Source organism: Sapajus apella, unplaced genomic scaffold (assembly GCF_009761245.1).
Source record: "Sapajus apella isolate SASKATOON/1434 unplaced genomic scaffold, GSC_monkey_1.0 scaffold116, whole genome shotgun sequence".
Classification (NCBI taxonomy): Eukaryota; Metazoa; Chordata; class Mammalia; order Primates; family Cebidae; genus Sapajus; species Sapajus apella.
In genome coordinates this window covers 3365125-3387474 of record NW_022437056.1, presented here as the reverse complement: position 1 = coordinate 3387474, position 22350 = coordinate 3365125, and the positions used below count along the sequence as shown (strand labels likewise).

Sequence of the window (22350 nt, the reverse complement as noted above, 5' to 3'; positions counted from 1 at the left end):
ACTGGCAGGAGAAGCAGTAAAGTGGCAGGAGAAGCAGTAAAGTGGCAGGAGAAGCAGTCACTGGCAGGAGAAGCAGTAAAGTGGCAGGAGAAGCAGTAAACTGGCAGGAGAAGCAGTAACTGGCAGGAGAAGCAGCAACTGGCAGGAGAAGCAGTAACTGGCACGTGCGACACTCTGGGAATGACCTATGGCCTGGTGGCCTATTTGTCCAAGGAGATGGATAGGCACCCCTTTGTGTTTTTCATAAATTCAGATTTAGTTTGTTGGAGATCCGTTCCTTCACATTAAACTTATAAAACACCTGTTAAGAATTGACTTCGCTGCCATCTCGGCCTCACTTTGGACTCACTTGGCTGTTAGTCTATGGCTGGGTCCATACCCTGGGAGGGAGAAAATGTGTTGCGCATTTGTATCTCATTTTAAAAATGTGTTTCCTAATGTTGATAAGATTTTTAAAAATCTGCTCATGATTTGTCATGATTCAGGTCTCCACATCTGTATAATTTTCATAACAAAGCCCTCAAGTTATTTTCTTATATATAAGTCCTCTCAGAGAGCTTCCATTAGCTTCAAACTTCAGCTATAATCATAGATCTCGGGCTTTAGTATGACTTTTTAAGATTTCAGTTTCTCCTTGGAGGTAAACTCTACTAAACAATAAAATAGAGCCTAGTAGTATTACAATTGTAAAATATGTCTTTTTGACGCAGAAATCATTCTCAATTGTTGAGGAAAGACAGACTGCGGCACTCATACACCTACATAGAAATAATTTGTGTATCCAAGCACCCAGAAATCAGCAAACTGGTAGTTTTGTCGTACCTTTCTTAGTGAGTAATGCTGAATCAGTCCTACAATATCCCAGTTAAGCTACATCATTAACATCGCAGATTTTAAATGCTCTACTTAGAAAAACATTGTACTATATCCATGCACTGCCACTACCTTGAGACACTAGCGCTTCTTCTGGATTCTCCTGTTTTAAAGCAAAAGTATAACACAGCATGATTTCAAATATAGGTGACAGCTCCATCCTACTCATGCAAGGTGATGTGTCCTCACTGGGAATTTCATTAAAAGATAAGAAATATCTGACATACAATTAAAAATATTAGTTCTAAGAAAAATAAAAATCAAATAAAAATAAAAGTTCTACCATGCGTGGTGGAAGATAATTCTCTTCACTGCCCATGTATGATTGTATGTTTTCATAAGAAAAACGGCACTCACTTCAGAATAACTTACTGAAGTTATTATTGAAATATAAACCCAAGTCTCCGAAGCAAAGACTCAGATTTGGGCTGTCACTTGTTTCAGGCAAAAAATCATTTATATCTAAAATATCAATGTGAGACCTGGGAGTCGTGAATAAAACAGTGCTTGTTGTTTTGTTTTCATTTGGTTGGCTAGGAATATAAACAACTTTATCACTCACAATCTCGAAAGTCTCATTATTTGGCCTTGCAGTCCTCATATTTTAAGTACGGTGCTGTGAGCAGAGGAGCACAGGCAGGCGTGGGGTGCCAGGAAGGCTCCCTGCGAAGAATACTGTACCTGGAATCTAAAGGGCAGCAGGATAAAGCCAGGCACAGGGAAAATCCCGCTCACCGTCTTTCACGTAAAATTATCTTGCGATAGGAGGCCCTCTCTCTAACTGTTCCTTTGTAAGAATGACAGTAGTCATCTTTTTTCTTTCCTGTGTCCCCTGCTTCCGACCTTCAACATGGCTTGTCGCCAGTCACTACAATTACTTTGCAAAATAGGCAGCCTCCTCACCCCACATCTGCGGTGACTGGGGCTCATATCTATGAGGCGACATGTTCAATGCTTAATGCTCCGTGCTGGAAATTAATCACATTTTAGATTTGTTTGATCCAGAGCCCAGTGTTTTTTTGCCCCTGCACTATGCCTGCTGTCTTGGCAATTTGGCTTTTCAGAGTGGGTAGATGTTGAATGACTTTATTACCATTAATGCAACAGTTTCTCAGTAGGTGAAAACATTACAGTGCTAGAGTTAACTAAAGCTCCCTCCCCTGGGGGCAGTAGCAAAGGGAACAATATTGATATCATATCCATGAGATTCCAGATGGCAGCCTCGCCGGGCCCTGAATGATGACCTCTGTCTAGAAGGGAACAGCAGAGTTGCCAGTGTCCATAGGAATCGCATGCTGGAGAAAAATTACTTCCCATAAAGCAGGGAATGTTTAAGTTAGTCTAAGGAGCCTTTGACAAGCAGCCTGATGAATAGGATTGAGACTGCTTTTGGAATTAAAGTAACACCTGCATCCTAATGTTTCAGGTAATCACTGACCAGAGCATGGATTTATAGTTCTTTTAAGTACCACGACTTCTCCTGCTTCCATAGATTTACTTTGCCCCACCACCTCTGCCTCCCACACACGCACCCAAGCTCACCCACAGGCTTCAATAATTAAGTAGCAGACGCCATTCTAGAAATGGGCCTAAAAACAAGGCAATCAATATCTTCACTCTTGGAAGGTTTACATTTTAGTATAGAAACAGATAATCAATGAGTAAGCTTGCAAATAGGATATTTTCACAACGTTATAAAGGCTACAAGGGAATAAAATAGAGTGTAGGGGCCAGGTATGGCGGCTCATGCCTGTAATCCCAGTACTTTGGGAGGCCCAGGCGTGCAGATCACCGAGGTCAGGAGTTCGAGACCAGCCTGGCCAACATGGTGAAACCCCGGCTCTTCTAAAAATATGAATGTTAGCCTCGTGTGGTGGTGTGCACTGTAATAATCCTAGCTACTTTGGAGGTTGAGGCAGGAGAATCACTTGAACATGGGAGGCAAAGTTTGCAGAGAGTCAAGATTGTGCCACTGCACTTCAGCCTGGTGACAGAACAAGACTCTCTCAAAAAAAAGAAAAGGGGTGTCAGGCAGCATGTAGTGTTGGAAGAGTGTTGCTGATGGAGATGTGAGTGTCTGGAAGATTATACTGCATGGAGACCTGCATGAGGAGATGTCAGCTGAAAAAATCTGGGCAAAGATCATCACAGGCAGCCAGAGGCACATGTGCAAAAGGCCCGGGGTCAGAACAGGCGTGATGTGTTCACGCAAGGGAAAGAGGTTACACTGACCAGAGGAAATTTCATTTTCCCTTTTGTGCGATGCAAACTGGGTACCCCTGGTTCATTTTCAGTGGAAGATCTCCCTTTGAGGCCTTGCTCATGGGCAAAGGATTCCACAGCGAGAAACCGATTCCTTGACGATCTTTCGGCCACGGTGTCTCTGGCTTTTTTCCTTTTCTTCTTTGCTCATGTAGTGAGTAATCTCCCCGAAATGTTTGGGATTAAAACCCAACCAACTACCCTAAGGCGCTCAGCTGGAGTGGCTGATCTCAGCTGTTCCGGGTGCTCTGAGAAATGTCATGCTTTGAAAGTTTCCTTCAGGCCATGCTGTTTCAGCAAAATGCCTGAAGACTTTATTTTTGAAAACCCTTAATCACAGTCCCTGGAAGGATGCTTTAAGTCATGATCCTTCCACAATTAATTATGTTTCCCATAATGCAGACCCTGGAATAGCCAGTGAAACTGTAGAAGATAATGCAGAATTTATAATGTGTATTTGATTTCTTTACCCTTTCAAACAGGGCTTATCTGATCAGGGAAACTTTCACCCCCTTCATCGAAATCTGAGGCCTCGCTATTTGAAATTGCAGAGTCATTTAGAAGTCTGCCCTGCTACTTAGCTCTTAAAGAAAATAAAAAATTCATGGAAGATCACAATGGACCATTTTTTGTTTTTTACTTGAGAGTTGCTTAATAGCTACATCCAATAGGAGTAAGGCAATGTTGAGTCTTGCAGAAAAGCCGACAGGTGTACAACATAATTTGACCACAAATATGTCAGAATGAAAGAAGCTTTGGAGGTCAAAAATCTGACTGTCAGAAAGTAATCAAATTGTCATTTACATAGTAATTTACATAGACATGAAAACCATAAATTGCCATTTTTGCAAAATGGATTTAATAAAGGGATCGATGCTGCCACTGAGTGTAATAAATATGTAAGGATTTTCCACCCATGATGTTGTTTTAAAAATGAGCCAACGTGGTGATCTGGGCTTGTTGCAAACAGGATAAAAACGACAAAGGCTGTTTTTGATATTTATCTCCAATGAGATATACTGTTGAGTTAATACAGCTTCTGTTCAGACTCTATTTTCTTACAAATCTATGTAGTCTTTCAAATGATATCAGGCCCCATAGTTGGAGACAATTATACATTCCCAAGTCTTCTCATCTCCATCCAGACTGTTCCTGAGCAGCCCTGTCCATCATTTCTCAAATGGCTTGTTTCCTTGTTGGTAGAATTCGCTACAGAGTATCATTTCCTTGCATGGTTCTCTCCACATACGGAAATCATTCTGAAATCACTAAACCCAATTACATGTCAAAATATCTCTGATGGCCAAACATTTTCTCCCAGACAGAGGTTTTGAATAGCATCACTATTCCCTCATTATAAAGCATTATCCAAGTAATTAACAGCTAGGAAAGCAAAGGCTAAGCCACAGCCTGCTTCAAAGGCTGTGCAAGAATTAAAAGAGGTAGTACAACATGTTTGGCACACAAGTTTTTAAATATTATATCTACCTCGACTACTCTAGGAGAACTGCCATCCAGCCCAGGATTGAGAGAAACAGCACAGTTTCACCTAGGTGTGAAAACTAGGGTGGTGTGTGTTTATCATTTATGTTCACTCCTCAAATACTCACTGTGAATCAGTTTGGATCACAGATGAATTATCTCAGCTGCTACCTTCTCTAGGAAAACTATGTGCCACAGCTACACAGCACCACAAATTACAGAGCAAGAGGCCAGAAGAGGAGCCCACCGAGTGTGGGGGGCATTCATAGCAGAGGGGTTAGTTCATCTCAGAAATGATGAGGGCAGGGGTCCATTTTCTCAGCTGGGTGTTTCTGAGACAGACTTTCAAGGTAGAAAATTGTTGTAGGACACAGTGAGCCCTGCCTTCACTGGAATGTTTGCCAGCCTCCAGAGGGTCCCTGCTGTATAACCAGCCATTAGCTCCGTGGCTCACCAGGGCCCAGGGCAAGTCTTCCTGTAGGCTCCTTGCTGAGGAATTGCCAATCTTGCAGACCTGGACATTTGCAGGATAGACAGTAGCACCTGCAAAGCTGAAAGAGAGCAAAATTCTGTAGTGCAACAGGCCGGCCAGCTCACCTCCAAAGCAAGACACATCCTAGATGATTTCTTATTGGCTCCCAGAGGACTGGCAGGTGTTTAATTCCTATCCAGATTGTTCACATATTGCGTGCCAGGTAGTATGGCAACGTTAAGTGTGGATTAACAAAGTGTTCAGCTAAATGATAGCAATTATCTTTGGTAATCAGACGATGAGTGATGTTCATGTTTCTAAATGCTGCTTAATACTTCTAATTTTTTCCCGTAATGGGCATTGATCAGTTTTAAAGAAGGGCAGAAGTTAGACTCCGTAAATATCAAGAGTTTCCAAATGTCTATTTACTCATCATTTTATCTTGTAATGTAAGGTATTTATTGTGATATACATCAGGATTTGATCACCCCACTGAGGTCTGTAATGTACTGGGTTGCCTGCTTTGTTTGCTCATGGTGATACAACTGTTCAGTGAGACAGCTCTAGGCTTTGCTGTCAAAAGACTTTGATTCATTCCCAGAAGTCTTTGAACAACTCACTTCATTTCCCCTTGTTCTTCCAACCTTGTAAAATCATGATGTGCGGTTACTTAGATGGTCAGCAGAGGTTATATTTAAAAATATAGTTTGAAAACAGAACCTCGGTCCAACAGTATAAGACAGAATTAAAAATGACTGAAGTTAACTCTGCGTATTTAATGTTGTGGTATTAAGGACTTACCTATGGAGCAGAAATCTGCAACAAAAAAATAAAATTAACTCTGTGATTCATCTATCTCTAACATTCTGCTGATTACTTAAGATATGAGCCAGATGTTTCATATGCTATTATTTAAGTGCCAGATGATTTAGATTCCAATTTCTTAAAATTAAGGCATGTGTTCAGGTTTTTCATGGGAGTTTGTCTGAATTATAGCAGCAAAAACATATTTGTATGCACAATATTGCATGTATGTTTCTCTGTGATGTGTATTTTGGCATCCAGGCAATTACAGATGTGTATTTTGGTATATGTGTAATTGCATGGATACTAAAATACACATCACAGATTGTGTTCATATATATCTAAATATATGTAATTGAATTCAAACTTAAATATCACTGGGAAAAACATATACATATGTGCTTTTTTTTTTAACCATTGCTATTGCCGTTGATATTGATATTTTATTTCAAGATGACTTCTGGTATCAGTTTATGGAGGAAAAAGACTATTAGATTTTTTTTTGCAATGATTGAGCTTTTAATCCCTATAACAAAAATTAATTTTAACTAAAAACACTGACATTGCAGATTACTTTATTGCCCTGAAGAAACACAAATTACAAAGGTACTTACAAGAGATTCATGTTAAACAACATGTTGAAATATGATTATGTTTGCAGTATTTAAAAATTTGTCCATTAAAAGTATTCAGTTAAAATAATCCACTTGTTTGAAGCTGTACTTAAGGACAGGGTTTAAATCAAGCTTATATATACATAATTTAAAAAGAAAACATGAATAGAATATTTGTGCATACTCTGGAGCAGGCAAGGGCCCGTTAGAATATCAGACCCAAGAGAAAAGAGGAGTACCATATTTGCTTTAAATCTAGATTCTGTATCTTTGTGGGTTTTAGGGCTTTCTGTTCTGTTCCCCCGGCTGTTTATGTAGGCTTGCAACAATCAAACACTGTCTTAATTACTGTAGCTTTATAATAAGATGCAGTATGAAGTCACCGACCAAATACGTCAGATTCTGTCTTAGGCATAGATACTTCAACAACTTCTTGGTTGATTACAGTGGGCAGGTAAGGATGAGATTCATTCTGCTAACAACTTTTGAGCAGTTCCCAAAATTTCTAACTGGAGCTAAGGAACATCAATGAGTGGATCCAATGTGACTCCTTCGGCAACATGCACTGTACTGATTAGTACCCTAGATGCAGCCTAAATGTTATTCCCTGAGGAAATCTTAATATCCGTTCATCTGGTTCAGCCTGTTGGGTCTATAATAGTAACTACTTTCCAGTTGATGTTTTTCTGTTGAACTGATTTTTCTTTTTTACAATTTATAATCAAGTTTTCACTTTTGTTTTGATTTACTGTTAAGAATTGCTTGTAAAGCAGAAAAACTATTTTCTTTAAAGACCTTTCAAAACTCCACAGCTTTAATATCTACTTGTTACAGTGTTATTGTTAGGCTTAAATTTAGTAGAATATGGGCTTCTTATTAGTAATCTGGTTTTAAACTCTTAAATCTCTTTCATTAAATCTTTTTCTTAAGATTTAGCCAACTCCCACAGCATTTGATAATATTACTGTGAACGATTTGAACTCACTGAAGTTACTATTCTAAAATATTTTTTAAGTATAAAATGTAGTTGCAAATAATTTTCTGTTTGTACTTCAACAATAAACGCTGAGATAATACTTGTGTTCAGGTACTTACACTACATGCCACAATCCAAGTACACCCCAGTCGCTTCAAAACTTTCTTAAAATTTTTAGTGTCAAAACATTTAAATACATTTAAAGCATGTTAGTGGGAAACGACCAGATTAAGAATGAAAGAAACACAGACAGTTTTAGGGAGCTACTTAACACCTAACCTCAGACAAACGAAAAGTCAGAAGGTTTGAGAAGTGTCATGCTGTTTCCTTAAAGGACACTAATGTTTACAGGCTAAATGAGCAGAGTGTGTTTGTGAGGGCGCACTTCCAGATCTGTCCGCCCTGTTCTCAGCTTCTGCTCTTCTTCCTTCAGTTGGATTGGCCCAGGCATGGCCATCACAGGTGGATTGTTACAGATAACTGAGCAGAAAAATAAAGGAAAAAAACCAAAACAAACAAACAAAAAAACAACCACAGAGACCCAATTAGCATGTCATGGAAAGCTTGCATGTGGGAAGTAACGTGGGAAGTAACGTGGGAAGGAAGGGCTGAAATAGGCAGATAGGGCATCACCGTGTAAAAGTAGGTGGATGATCAGGAGTAGTGGAAATGAAATACATTGGTGAGGCTGAGAAGGCAGGCATTTCGGTTTGTGTAGTGGTAAAAACAGAAGAGGCGGGTCAGGTGTGCAGCTGTTACTAATCTCCCAGAGCTGTTCTTTCAGTGCACGGTTCTTGCAGGAAGCCTGGGGCCTGCAATTCACTCAAGGGTTCTGTTCTTTGGAACTACTCCAGAAGCCTGGGAATCGCCTGAGAAGTGCTTTGTTGGAATCAATACCACAAACTCTTTGGGGGCAGAGGCAGAACGAAATCAGTTCCTCAGGCACTGCTCAGTAGCTGGAAGGTGGCTTTGTGGCGCTCAGTTGCTCTTCAGCCCTCATTATTTCCCACTGCCATGTCAATCTTGAATCATAAGGGCAATCCCAATTCCACCTGCCAAAGGGAAGTTGGAATGGGAGGGCTGAGGGAAGTGTGGGCTGTCCTGCAGTCCTGCTTAGGGACGGCTACAAAACTCACCGTGTGCATTTGAACTCTGAGACTTTTCTTTCACTGGCCCCATCGTTTTGCTCTGCATTGTCCTTTGGCCCCCACCTGGTAAGTCCTGCCTGCATAACCAGGCAGGCGTCCGTAGTGAGGCTGTTGTTACAGTTCTCTTTTTGCTGACCTGCTCTTTCATTTGAGCATCATTTAACTTACCTTGTTTTATGCCTTTTCTTTTCAACTTGATGAACTTTCTTTACTCATGTGTTATTCTTCTGCCCAGTAAGACATTTGCCAACACAGGCAGCAATCAATTATTGTCATATTGACCATGTTATTTTCTAACTCTTATTACCACATATTGCAGTTATGTGGCTATGCAAACATGTGCAGGTATATAGTTTTATAATGTTTCTTTTATCTGTAACTTAGTTTTCACCAACAAAGAATTTATGGAGGATTGTCTTAAGCATGATAATACGTAGATAGTTGGCACCAAATTTGTTCCCCGTGAATTGAAATTTGATACTGCTGAGGCTGAATTTTAAAAAGACAGAAAAATAATTCCTTAAACTTCTGTGTTACCAAATGTTGCATATTTTCTTTCTTTTAATTATTTCTTGTTGTTCCTGTCTTTCAGCACTGCAGACCACATACAATTCATCCTTCAATATTTGTGCATGAATTATAGAATGTTATAAAGATTGGCCAAAGTGGTTGGAAATTTTTTAAAATCACGGACTAAAGGTGTCCAGAATAATATGTTTTTTTGTGTGTGTGTTTTCTCTTCCAGGTCAGAACTGTGGAGGCTTAGTCCAGGGTCCCAATGGCACTATTGAGAGCCCCGGGTTCCCTCACGGGTACCCGAACTATGCCAACTGCACCTGGATCATCATCACGGGAGAGCGTAATAGGATACAGTTGTCCTTCCATACCTTTGCTCTTGAAGAAGATTTTGATATTTTATCCGTTTACGACGGACAGCCTCAACAAGGGAATTTAAAAGTGAGGTAAAGTATCTTCTTTTTATATTGTAGATTAGGTAGCACTGTTTGAATGTTCAGATTCTGAAAGCTAGTCAGAATTAATATTTAAATTGTACTATGAGAAAATAAAAATACAGTTACTATGTAGAAAACTTAAAGACTGTCGCTTTGAGGCAAATTGTGCATACTTTTTCTGTATCTAAAAGTTTAACTTTTTATTGAAAGCCATCCTCGATTTCGTTTATAGATGGCACATTTTTCAAGATCTGTAAAACAGAGTTGTCAAGGTAATTTAAATAACATTATAATACACTATTGTTTGCAAGTAACTAAGTTTGAGAGGAAAAGCACAAAGATAAATGCTTGAGTACATTTCAGATAATCAGAATAAAATGAATCCTTGTGTTGTCAGAGAATATATTCTGTGAAAAGAACACAGGAGGTGGGTGAGGTAAGAACATTCAGGACTATTGCATTTTTTTGGAGAATTTGTGGTTTAGACAATAATGGTACAATCTATTAGTAATTAGTTTTCTCTTTTGATCTATAGTTTTTACAGTGAAGAAAGCAAAATATTTCCTGGGGTGATGGTAAATTATATATTTTGTTCAATTGTAAGCAAGAAAAAATTATACCTGTGCAATTATATCTACTTTTTGTTTTCAATTTTGCAAAGGAGGATGGAATATTCCTTCTAAAGAAATCAGATTTTCTTAACCAAATTGATGAACTTATGTAGATTAATGATGCTAATATCAACGGTAATACACACGAAAATCATATGCTTCATTTATTATTTGATGGGATGAGAAAAAATTTCTACATAAAACACAATTTTATGTGTACATCTACTTTATGATATTTATGTCTATATATTATCTATGTAACTAATGTTAAATATAAAATATATTCATTAACCAATTTTCAAATATATTTTATTTGCATTTTTCCATCCATTTTTAAATGCAAAACACCTAGTTTTTTTTTCTGCAATATATTTTATTGGTTTTTAGAAACATTTTTACCTTTCATACATTGTACAATGGCCCTCTCTTTTCTGAGTGGGTTAAGTAAGTTTTCACTCTCCTTGTGTTACATTTATGGTCTTACATGTGAGTGTTTGAATAAAATGTCTACATATACCATACTTGCTAATTTGATGCAGGCTTTCTTACATAATTTGTGCTCTTCTAAATGTTAGTTGCTTTTTTATTTTCAATTATTGATGCTACCAGGGTATAGTAGTATATTATAATAGTAGTGTGTTATAATTATAATAAAAACTGCAGAGTTATGGAAAAACAATCACATAATCCATTTTATTCAAATACCAGTGCATCTGACTCTACATTAAAATTACTTCATCTTTCCATTAAAAAATGCTTGATAAATATGTACTCTTAAAAATATTTCCATTTATTTCTCTCAATCTTTTCATTTACTTTGGTTCTTTCATGGGTAAAAAACCTGTCTTAATATTAATTTGACTGACAGGTATGCCTTTCAACATTGTATCATCTCTTATGGTCTTCTGGTGCTATTATGATCATTTTATGTTAATAAATAGAAAACATTCTTACCATCTTCCATATTATAACAGGGTCAACAGTGGAAATATTAAGTTAGAAAATTAGGCATATTTCATTTTGGAGTTTCAGTGAACAGTAAATAAATTGATGTCTGTGCCTCAGAGAGCTTTATTGGTGAGTTATATGTACAACACATAGTTCTTTCTTTGACTTGCTGAATTGTGGTTAGTAGAGGTAGCAAAGGAGGTTGATAAGAAAGAGTCTGCTTGGGTCTATATGAATCACCCAGTCACCGACAATTTTTTATTTGAAATAGAGAAAAATATGTCATATATCTGCTTGTTTTCTGTCCTTAGATTTAGGACATTGCTTTCGTCTTGTTATTGCATTTTATATTTCTTCCTCCTATCTGCATATGTAGAGTGCCATTTTGAGGAGCTGTTCTAGGAGTGCACAGTGACTTCTCTGAGGACCGTTTAGAGTATTGTAATGCAAATAGGGAAAACACCCAATGACTACGGAGTGCAGTGGGTCTCTGCCATTACAGAACGTGAAATAAATAGGATCTGAAATTGGAATGGGAATGTTGTCAGGGAAAACACATAAGGAAGTGTCTTCTCTTTCTGTATTCAGGAAGAGTTGATGGGAAAAGCAGTTATAAATAGCAGCAAATTCTAATTAATTGGGAATGGGAGCACTCTAATGTTATTTGTTTACGATTATGCCTTGAAACAGTTGTTTATTTCTCAAACACAATTAACTAGCAACACTTAAGGCAGCTCTAGAATTCAAAGGAAGGATACTTTTGTGGGAGGATTGATGTGGGAGCTGCTAATCCACTGACATATCACACAAGTTATTACTGAGAGCTGTCATAGGGTGTTGCTGTTTTCTTGTTGCACAAAAGCTATTCTTAGAAGCTTAAAATGTGCACCAACTAAAAGAATAACAGTCGTTCTGTTAAATGACTTGAGCATTTTTATTATCAATAAATTTCTTTCACATAACCACTGTAATATTTTTTTTTCTAAATAAGATGCAGAATTAATCCCCAACTGACAAAACAGGATATATAGTTTAGAATTATTGATGCTTACATTGTAACTAGAACTTTAGTTAGAAATATGGTTTTATTTACATATGTAAAAATATTAAGAGTTAAAAAATTAATATAACTTTTATACTATCATCTTGGATTATTTAATACAACACAACAACAATACATATATGATTTGTGCTCCCATAAAGGAATTATTTTAATTATGTGGATATTGAGAGCTTAAATGAGTCCTCTCTTGGTATGCACAAGAAAGAAATTTTGACTCAAAATTCAGGGGGTGAGGGGATCGGGGAGGGACAGCATTAGGAGAAATACCTAATGTAGATAATGGGGTGATGGGTGCAGCAAACCGCCATGGCACGTGTATACCTATGTAACAAACCTGCACATTCTGCACTTGCACCCCAGAACTTAAAATATAATTTAAAAAATCTGGTCTTTGCGTTGTTTAGAATTAAAGCAGCTTTCACTGTTTTTTTTTTTTTTTTAAATGAGCTGTCAGGTGGTTGCTGTTTTAGACAGCCGAACTTTATTAACTGTGCACTTCCTCTTGCTTCCAAGTCTCCTCCAAGGTCCAACCATGTAGTCACCAAATCCCAAAATGCTTATAATTTTAGCATCACTCAGGCTGGACGTGGTGGCTCATGCCTGTAATCCCAGCACTTTGGGAGGCCAAGGTGGGTGGATCACCTGAGGTCGGGAGTTTGGGACCAGCCTGGTCAATATGGTGAAACGCTGTCTCTACTAAAAACACAAAAAGTTAGCTGGATGTTGTGGCAGGCATCTATAAGTCCAGCTACTCAGGAAGCTGAGGCAGGAGAATCAGTTGAACCCAGGAGGTAAGCCAAGATCACGCCGCTGCACTCCAGCCTGGGTGACAGAGGTAGACTCTGTCCCAAAGAAAACAAAACAGAAAACAAAGAAAAAAACAATGTCTTTCCATTAACCACAACCTGTTTGTATCCTTATAGAAAAAGTTCCTACCAAGGCTCCTGTCCTGGCCCAGGCTGACCTGAGCATCCAGGTCGACCAGTGCGCAATCCTTTGCTGCCCCAGGCTCCCCTCCATGGAACATTGACAGACCTGCCCCTGTCCTAGCCCCGGTCTCTATCTCCAGCAAGATGAACAGTTCTGGTACCCATAGCCCTGGCAGTCAAGAAACCCCATGAACTGACTCCAGACTGCACTTTCGCCTTCAGTCTGTCCCGTTTGTTCCCTTGAAAGTTTTCTTGTTCAGTTGTGCAGATCCATGGGTTACTCCTTGACCTGACCTGACAGGAAAATGTTATCCTCTTATTTCTGGCCTCTCCCTCTGCCGGACTAAATAATATGCGTTTTTCAAAACCCAGCACACATCGTATTTGTTTCAGGAAATCTTCCCTAGGCATCCCAAACAACAACCCACATACATTTCGTGTGTGTGCACCAACTCCCGTAACACTGGCCACCGACAGACCCGTGGAAGTATGTGCTCCTTTGAACTCACACCTGTCCTGAAGTTGTCTCCCACTGGGGTTTGTGTGTCTCTGTACATTCAGGTGTCTAACAGAACATAATCCTCAGAGACCAAGAAATGTGCCCTGAATATGTGTCTTCTACTGTGATTACAGATGTCTTGACTTTTTTTTTTTTTTGGAGACTGAGTTTCTCTTTTTGTCCAGGCTGGAGTGCAATGGCGCTGTCTTGGCTAAGTGCAACCTCTGCCCCTGGGTTCAAGCAATTCTTCTGCCTCAGCCTCCCAAGTAGCTGGAATTATAGGCATGTGCCACCATGCCCGGCTGATTTTTGTATTTTCAGTAGATATGGGGTTTCACCATATTGGCCAGACTAGTCTAGAACTCCTGACCTCAGGTGATTTGCCCACCTCGGCCTCTCAAATTGCTGGAAGATATCTTGGCTTTCAAATCAGTAATAGATTTTCATGGCGAATTTTGAATTAGAATATTCCTGATTCAGGGTCACTCACCACTGCCTCTGTGCACAGGGCCCAACATGACTTAATATAACTCCCTCCTAAATAAGCGTGAGTTACCCATCCCATGTGGTGACTGACAATTAGCACATGTTCTCTAAATTTAAAGTTTTAGATACTTGTCGAGAATCAGAAAACAATTGAGGTTTACATCAATATTCAACTGTGAAAAAATGTTAATATCAAAGGTCGAAGAGAAACTACTTAGACATTCAGAAAGTGAATAATGGTGAATCAGTGAAGGGAAATTTTACCACTCAATATAGAAAATCAGGATATGTTATTTCATGATGATTGTAAAATACAAGGCCTAAGGAAGTAGCTTTGGCATTTATCTCAAGTTCCTCGCTCTTTCTGACTTTAACAAGATTACCCCTAATTTTCTGCAGTGCTGATAATGAAGAGGTTAGAGGTGAATGTGACAGGGCAATTAAAATCAGAAAATCATGAATAAATGTTGTTAAAATAGCATAGTTTTTTTCAGTTTTCTAACTGTAATAATGTGAGTGCGTTAAATGTTTTTTGAAACACATTTTATTGTGGATGTGGATAGTTAAGATATATACCATGACAAAATTTATGGAACATAAAGCATATCTGGTGATATTTAGAGCTTATGGATGTAAAGGGGCTAAAGAAAGGGTCTCAGTTACGTTAGGATCACATTAGACTGGAGACCTAGCATTGCCTACATTCTGCTTTTCTGTCTCCGTAGTTGCTATGAGGTTTTAAGGGAACCATTCACAGATCAATAGACGGATTTAAAAAAAAAACACAAAGTATCATTTTATTTTTAGTTTGGCTGGTGATTAATGCCTGGTTAGGACTCTAATAATCACAGGATAAAGCCAATGTAAAAGCTTTTATAGGGACACCAGCCTCATGTGAACACCACACATGTCTTGACATCTTATTGATGCCATTGGATCAGCTGTGCAGTCAGGACTGAGAGAGTGACCAGCAAATAGGACCAGCACAGGGTGAGGGAGGATGGAGAACCAGGGCCTGGATTGCTCCAGGGAAGAACCAGTGGAAGAGCTTATCACACAGAGGTGATTCTTAGCTGGAACACAGATGTCAGATCGCAGAAACCCATCAGTGCTTAGAAACCTGGTTCAACAGGCTCTTGTACCTTCGTGAGGACACCAGAGGTGTTTGGTCCACTCAGATAAACCCATAATATTCCCATTATTATGTGATTTTGTCACTATTCTACATACAGATTTTAGGATGATGAAATAAAATGTAATTTTCTTCTATATATCTTTTAAATTGCTCTTGTCAACATATGCTTTAAATTAGTGACCCCTAGGTAAGCTCAGTCATTACTGGTTAAGTTTGAATGTTATTGTCTTTTTTTTTTTTTTTTTTTGGTGTTGGCTAGAGTTGGAGAAGACCAGTTAACACAGAGATTCAAGGGTGAGACTGGGGCCTCATCAAGGATATACCTAATTCTCTTCTTCCCCAAGTGATTTTAATATGCAGCCTTGGTTGAGAAAAACTGTGTGCGTGTGTGTGTCTGTGTGTGTTTGCTATACTGTCATTTGCTAAGAAAAAGGATAAAATGACTAGTAATTAGAAATTCTGGTGATAAAAATAAGAAAACATGTAAGAGAGATAATAACTATGTTTGCAATACTATGAGGAAGTTTTGACAGGCGTGTGAATTCTGACCACTACCTCCTCACGCTGTGGTGGTGTGTTTCGCGGTAGGTAAAAACAGATGGTTCATTTCCATATCTCCGCTTTTTTCTTTAAGTAGCAAAACCATACTAATATAAGCAGAGAAATCTTTCAGACATTCATAAATATAGGTGTGGGGAAAAGTATTCAAATATTGCAGTTGGCTAGAGAGAAGGAGCTTCCTGAGACATTTATCCTATACAATTAAAGATGAAGGAAATGCATTCAGGTCTACACAAAGAGAACAGAAGAACAAGAAGACAGCCAGGCAGTCTGCAACATGACACTATTATTAGCAGACAAAGATATTTTTTTGATTTGGTCACGAAAATCTGAATGTTAGCACTATTTTATAAAACAGTAAATCTAGTCTTTGCTGTTTGTAACAAAATAAATATGTTAGATCACCAATCTAAATATTAATATGGAAAATAAAAATGCTAAAATAGTGTCTGAGTGTCTTTCTAGGCAGGGTGCATGGTTTAGAAATCCCAAATAAAACTGACTGAAAAATTAGACTTCCTAAAATTTAACATTGAAAAGGCAAATGACAAATTAAGTTAAAATATTTCTAATAGCTGTGAAAGAAAAATAATTATTTTTCTGAATTTATAAGATCCACTTCTAGAGCTACAAGAAAGTTTTTTTAAAAAATCACATAATTGAAAACCAGGTAAAACATAAATAGGAATTCCAAATATAATACATGTGTGCCAATAAGTATATTCAAACCGATTTAAAACAATGCAGTATAATAGCTCACCATTCTGAATGGGAACACTTTAACATTTTAATGACATAGTTTTCAAAGATATTGAATAAATGCTTCTATGTCTTCTTCGTAGAATATTAAATTGCTGCAACATTTTCGTATAGACATTTTGAAATTTTTCTCATTGAAATGAAGTACAAAACTTTTCACTCAAATTCTAGCTAAGAATGTATTTAGTAATTATTTTACATTGTCTTTCAAAAGGAAATGACATAATCATTGTATTTAATCATTGGTTTCTGAGAAAAGAAACAAAGTGTCAAAAATCAGTAAGATTATTAGTTGACATCTATTCTTTTTTCTTCAGGTAGCAAATCCACAGAAGTAGTTTGTTAAAATAACTTGATGAGAAACCATCAGTATTAATATGCAATAAAGAACTGTAAATAATGAGATTTCCCAAAGTTTTCAGGATTTTAAATGAGCTTAATGTGGATGATCAAATTTGAAGTTGAGTGATTGATTTTTTTTCTGTTTAATATTTACTTTTTCATCTTTCCCCCATCCTGCTCATTTTAAGTGATTTGACAGCAAAGTCTCTTGCTGATTTATCCTTTAAACACGTAGAGTAGCTAAGCATTTAGAACAAACAAGTTAGTTTTCATTGTATAATATTAGGTGAAATATAATTGAAATGTATAGTTGCTTACTAAATAAGTTCAAAAGGAATGAATGCTATATAAAAATGTTATTCACTTTAATTCACAAAAATTTTTTGAAAAGAATATGATGTTTCTTAGAATATGAATCAGTTACTTGCTTTACCACAATAAATACACTTGCATATTCCTTGGCAGAGAAATTTGATTCACTTTGTATTTGAATGTACTAAAAATAATCAAAAATCAAAAAGGCAAATATTTAACTCAATTTTCTTCTTGCTTATGTCTTTCTTGCTTAACCTGCAGTATTAATTAGAACAGAATTCAGAAGTCTGCACACGGCTTCAGGGTTTGCTATCTAAGTGAATAAAGCCTTCGAATCTTTTCTTTGGGGCCTCCTTGTCCTGAAGGGTAGATCAGGGTGGGGACAGTCTTTGAAGGGCTGGCCTGAAGCCCACAGCAGAGCGCTTCCTCAGAGCCAGGCCGGTGCCATGCCCTACCTCACCCTGCCCCCTGCCGCCCTGACCCTAATTGGAATTCACTGGCTCCATGCCCCGAGTCTAGCTCTTGACCTCCTTCTTACAGTCGCTTTAAGATCAGACGGTTTTCTCTCAACATTATTTTCAGCACAACTTCCCAAGCTCAAATGTTGTATTGATCTCACACTGAACCCTCAAACAGGAGGCTCAGAGTTACAACAATTGTTGGACTACTACTTCCTTCTATAGACTTAATAACCAATATCTGTTACTTTTTCCGTTAGAAATCACTAGCATAAAAAAAAAATGTGGCTGGCTCCCAGCTTCAAGGAAACAGTTCCCCCCGTGAACAGGGTGTATTTCAACTTGAGAGAATCAGAGAGGAAGCAGAAATAACACAAGTGAGTGCTTCATGCAGGCTGTGTCCTCTCAGCCAAAAGAGGAAAATCGAGCTAAAGAAAACCCTGGCCTCCTGAAAACTTCCTAAAATAGCTTTCTAAAGGAGATACCTGCTCAATTTCTCATGGTCTATACATGAATCTTTCCTGGCATTTTTTTCTCTGATCGTAATGTCAATTCTTACAAGTCCACGATAGTCCCATCAAAAATATACCAAGCGTGGCCAGGCACAGTGGCTCACACCTGTAATCCTAGATTTTTGGGAGGCCTAGGCAGGCAGATCACTAGAGGTCAGGCGTTTAACACCACCCTGGCCAACACGGTGAAACCCCATCTCTACTAAAAATACAACAATTAGCCAGGCATGGTGGCATGAGCCTGTAGTCCCAGCCACTTGGGAGGCTGAGGCATAAGAATGCCTAGAACCTGGAAGGCAGAGGTTGGAATGAGCTGTGATCATACCACTGCACTCCAGTCTGGGCAACAGAGTGAGACCCTGTCTCACAAATATACACTGCAAGCTTGTCTTGAATATAACACTATAATCATTATATTTTCTTGCTTACATTTAGGGGTTTTCACACTTTATGCACCTGGGCAACAACATTTGTTCTTTTAGTTTAAATACTTCTAAAATGCAAATGCATGGGATATGTTATGACTTTGTATTTGCTGCTGTATATGGGAGAGCCAGGGAAATCCTACTTTGGACTAGAGATGGTTCAGGTAGGAAGGAAGTGGAACATACGCACTTCACAATGGTGGATTCATTCAGAGAATATACTATGATTGTGTTCATAAATGTATACTCATTAAAATAAGACACTCTCAGAGCTGAGTGCTTTAAAATGCAGTGCATGTCGCTAATGTAGGGATGTTGAAAAGATCATTTAAATTTTGCATTGAAACTTGACCCTCTAATGAGACTTTTTAAGATGTCCTCAACTTCTTCTTTTAACTGTCCTCTCAGTTAAGGAAAATTAACTGACATTGGGGGTAACTTCTGCTTCAGCAGTAGAAGGTGAGAATGTGCTGTGTAGAGGAGGGACCTGTGGGTCTCTGTGTTTCCTTCCCGTGCAACACTCCCGCCCTCTCATTTTCCCTGGCATGTTCACATCCTGATTCTTCTCTCATCTGTGACATCCTAGTTTGAGCTGCCCAACTATGAGAACACTTTCTCTTTTAAAATATGATTGCCATTCGTCTGGTTTTCTCATGAGCTCTGTGGTATCAACAGCAAACAAATTGAATAAAGAATAAAGTCATGATAAATTTATCTATTCAAAGAGTTGTTTGAATATGTAGGGAAGCTGCTAATCTCTACCAGGAGCACATTTTAATTTAATTTTAAAAAAGAGCGCCAGCGTTTTCACTGCCCTCCACCCAAATTGGAAATGAATGTGATTTGAAAGGCTAAGGAGGGTATGACGTGGACTTTGAGATCTTTCCGGGTCACTTTCTGGACTTGACAAGGGTCATAAACTTGAATACCCTCGGGAGTCAGGCAGAGAGTGTGAATCAGCAAAACAGATCATGTGTCAAACCTGGTCTGAAATAAATAAATAAATTTATAGTAAAAAATGAATAAATTTATATTTTTAAATTTTTAAAATATAAAATAAATAAATTTATAGCAAAATGAAGTCTGGTGAGCTTGTAAACAGAGCAGCTACTGCCGAGCGCCAACCCACCATTGCCAGGCAAAAATGTGAGCCTTGCCCAGCGTCCCGGGTCTTAGATTGTTCAGCAGCAGCAAAGAATCTTCATTATGTGAAATCCCCTCAGGTTTAAAATCCAGTGCAGGCCAAAGGCAATGCACCTGGGTAGCAGCAGCTCGCAGCCTCTGATCTGGAAGGTTACTTGACAACTGCAGCCTTGCCAGTGCCATATGCTGGTGATTCCAGAGAGGACTGGAAAAGACACCCAAAGAAGTCAGCCCCAAAAGAGGTTGCGTCTTTCTAGATTCCAGTTACTTTCTTTTGAGAATGGAGAGATTTGACAAGAGCTCAACGAATTTTTCTACAATAGACTAGCTAACCCTTTCCCTATACACCTTGTGTTGCAATGGTATGCTTTGATCTACCAGGAGTGTACTTACATGCCACCAATCTCTTTACATGAATAAAGGTCATCTCATTCTTGGTACAGTAGTTGATTTGCCAAGTTGTTCTGCAAACCTCCTATTTCGGTTTCCTAAATTAGAATTCTGGTATACAGAGAACCCAGTTTTCCTAAGATACATAATAGATTTCTTTACACAACAGCTAGAGATAGTCATTTTGGAAACTAGATTGATAAATGAGTTCTTTAGTTGCCATTGTTCACATTTTAAAATATATTTGTAACCAATAAAGTGCATATATTGAAAAAATGAAATTGGATGAGATTTGTATATAACCATGAAACAACACCACAATCCAGCTAACCAATATTTCTGTCACCCACAAAACTTTTCTTGTGACCCCTGGTAATCCATCCCTCGTTCTGCTCTGTTGCCAGAAAATGACTGAACTGTTTTATGTCACTATGAATTAGTTTGCATTTTCTAAAGTATATATACCAAATTATATATGTATGTATGTCTATATGTATGTGTATATATACATACATACATACATTTTAGAAAATACATATATGCCTAACTTCTTTTACTTATATATGTATGTGTATGTATATATATACACACACACACACACACACATACATATACATATGTGGCTGGATCTCAAAATGATTATTCTGAATAAAAGAAGTTAGGCATATATATATAGATGTATTTTCTAAAATATATATACCAAATGATATACATACATATATAACATTATGTGTATATATTATGTTTTACATATGTATGTGTATATATATTATGTATTATATATGTATGTGTGTATAATGCATATATATGCCTAACTTCTTTTACTTATATATGTATGTATATATACACATGTACATATGTGTGTATATATTCATATGTACACACATGTATATATGTGTACTTATATACATACACATGTGTGCATATGTACATATACATGTGCACATATGCACATATATACATATGTGTACATATCTATACATATACATACCAAATTATATATATGTATGTATATATATTATATATGCATTATATATATGTGTATATATATAATTTGGTATATATAATATTTTAGAAAATATATATATATACACACACATATATATATATATATATATATATATATATATATACCTAACTTCTTTTACTCAGAATAATTGTTTTGAGATCCACCCACATTTCTTTATATAAAAAGGTGCATTTTTTATGGTTAAGCAGAATTCCATTATAGGAATATGCCACATTTAGTTTATCACTTCGATAGACATTTGTTTTTCCCCTCACAGTTTTTATCTATTAGAAATAAAGCACCTATGATTATTTGCATAAAAACCTTTGTGGGGAAAATGGTTTAATTTCTGTGGTCACACATTCTAGAGTGGAGTGGGTAGGTAATATGTTTTACATTAAATTTTTGAAGAAGTGACTAAAATGTTTTCTAATCTGGTAGTCCCATTTTAAATTCCCAACCGAAGTGATTAATTTTAGTCATTTTTGTCTTTGCCTATATTTGGTGTACTCAGCCTTTTTAGTTTTCATCATTTTAATGGGTGTATAGTAGAGTGTTATTTTATTGTGATTTGAATTTGTATTTCCCAGATGACCAGTAATGTTAATATTTTATGTGCTTATTGATCATTCAGATATCTTCCTTGGTGAAGTATCTGTTAAAATATTTTGCCCATTTTTATTGTAATTTTTGTCTTTTCCATCAGAGTTTTCTAAATATTTCAAATTCAAGTTCTTTGACTAAAATATATATTACAGATAATTTCTTCCACCCAAGTTTAGCGTCTTAATGTATATTTTGAACATTTCTTAATCTTGAAAAAGTCTAATTTACCTGTTTTTTTCTTTTGTGTTTCCTGATTTCATGTGACATATATTAAAACTTTGCATTGAACTAATTTTTAAAATATTAACCTGTATTCTGTGACGTTCCTAAATTCAGTTAATTCTGGTAGTTGTTTTAAATATTCCATGAGAAATTGTCATGGAAGCAACCAAATCATCTGCAAAGAGAGGCAGGTCGACTTTCCCTTTTTTGCCTGCTTTTGGATGCTGTATTGAAATGCCCAGCTCCTTCAGTACAGTGTTGCATGGAAGTGGTAAAAGTGAGCAACACAGGTGGGAAGTAATGAATTCTATCATCAACATGTGTGTCACTTGTGCCAGCTATTAATGTATTGC

At 37.4% G+C, this 22350-nt stretch overlaps 1 protein-coding gene across 2 annotated transcripts in view; it reads left to right on the top strand.

Moving 5' to 3' along the window:
• Window positions 1–22350, top strand: part of CSMD1 (CUB and Sushi multiple domains 1) — a 2101842-nt gene that overhangs the window by 361094 nt on the left and 1718398 nt on the right. For both annotated transcript variants that reach the window (XM_032260320.1, XM_032260321.1), the window contains exon 2: window positions 9377–9593. In XM_032260320.1, coding sequence (XP_032116211.1) covers window positions 9377–9593 — 217 coding nt within the window. The remainder of the gene's footprint in view (window positions 1–9376; window positions 9594–22350) is intronic.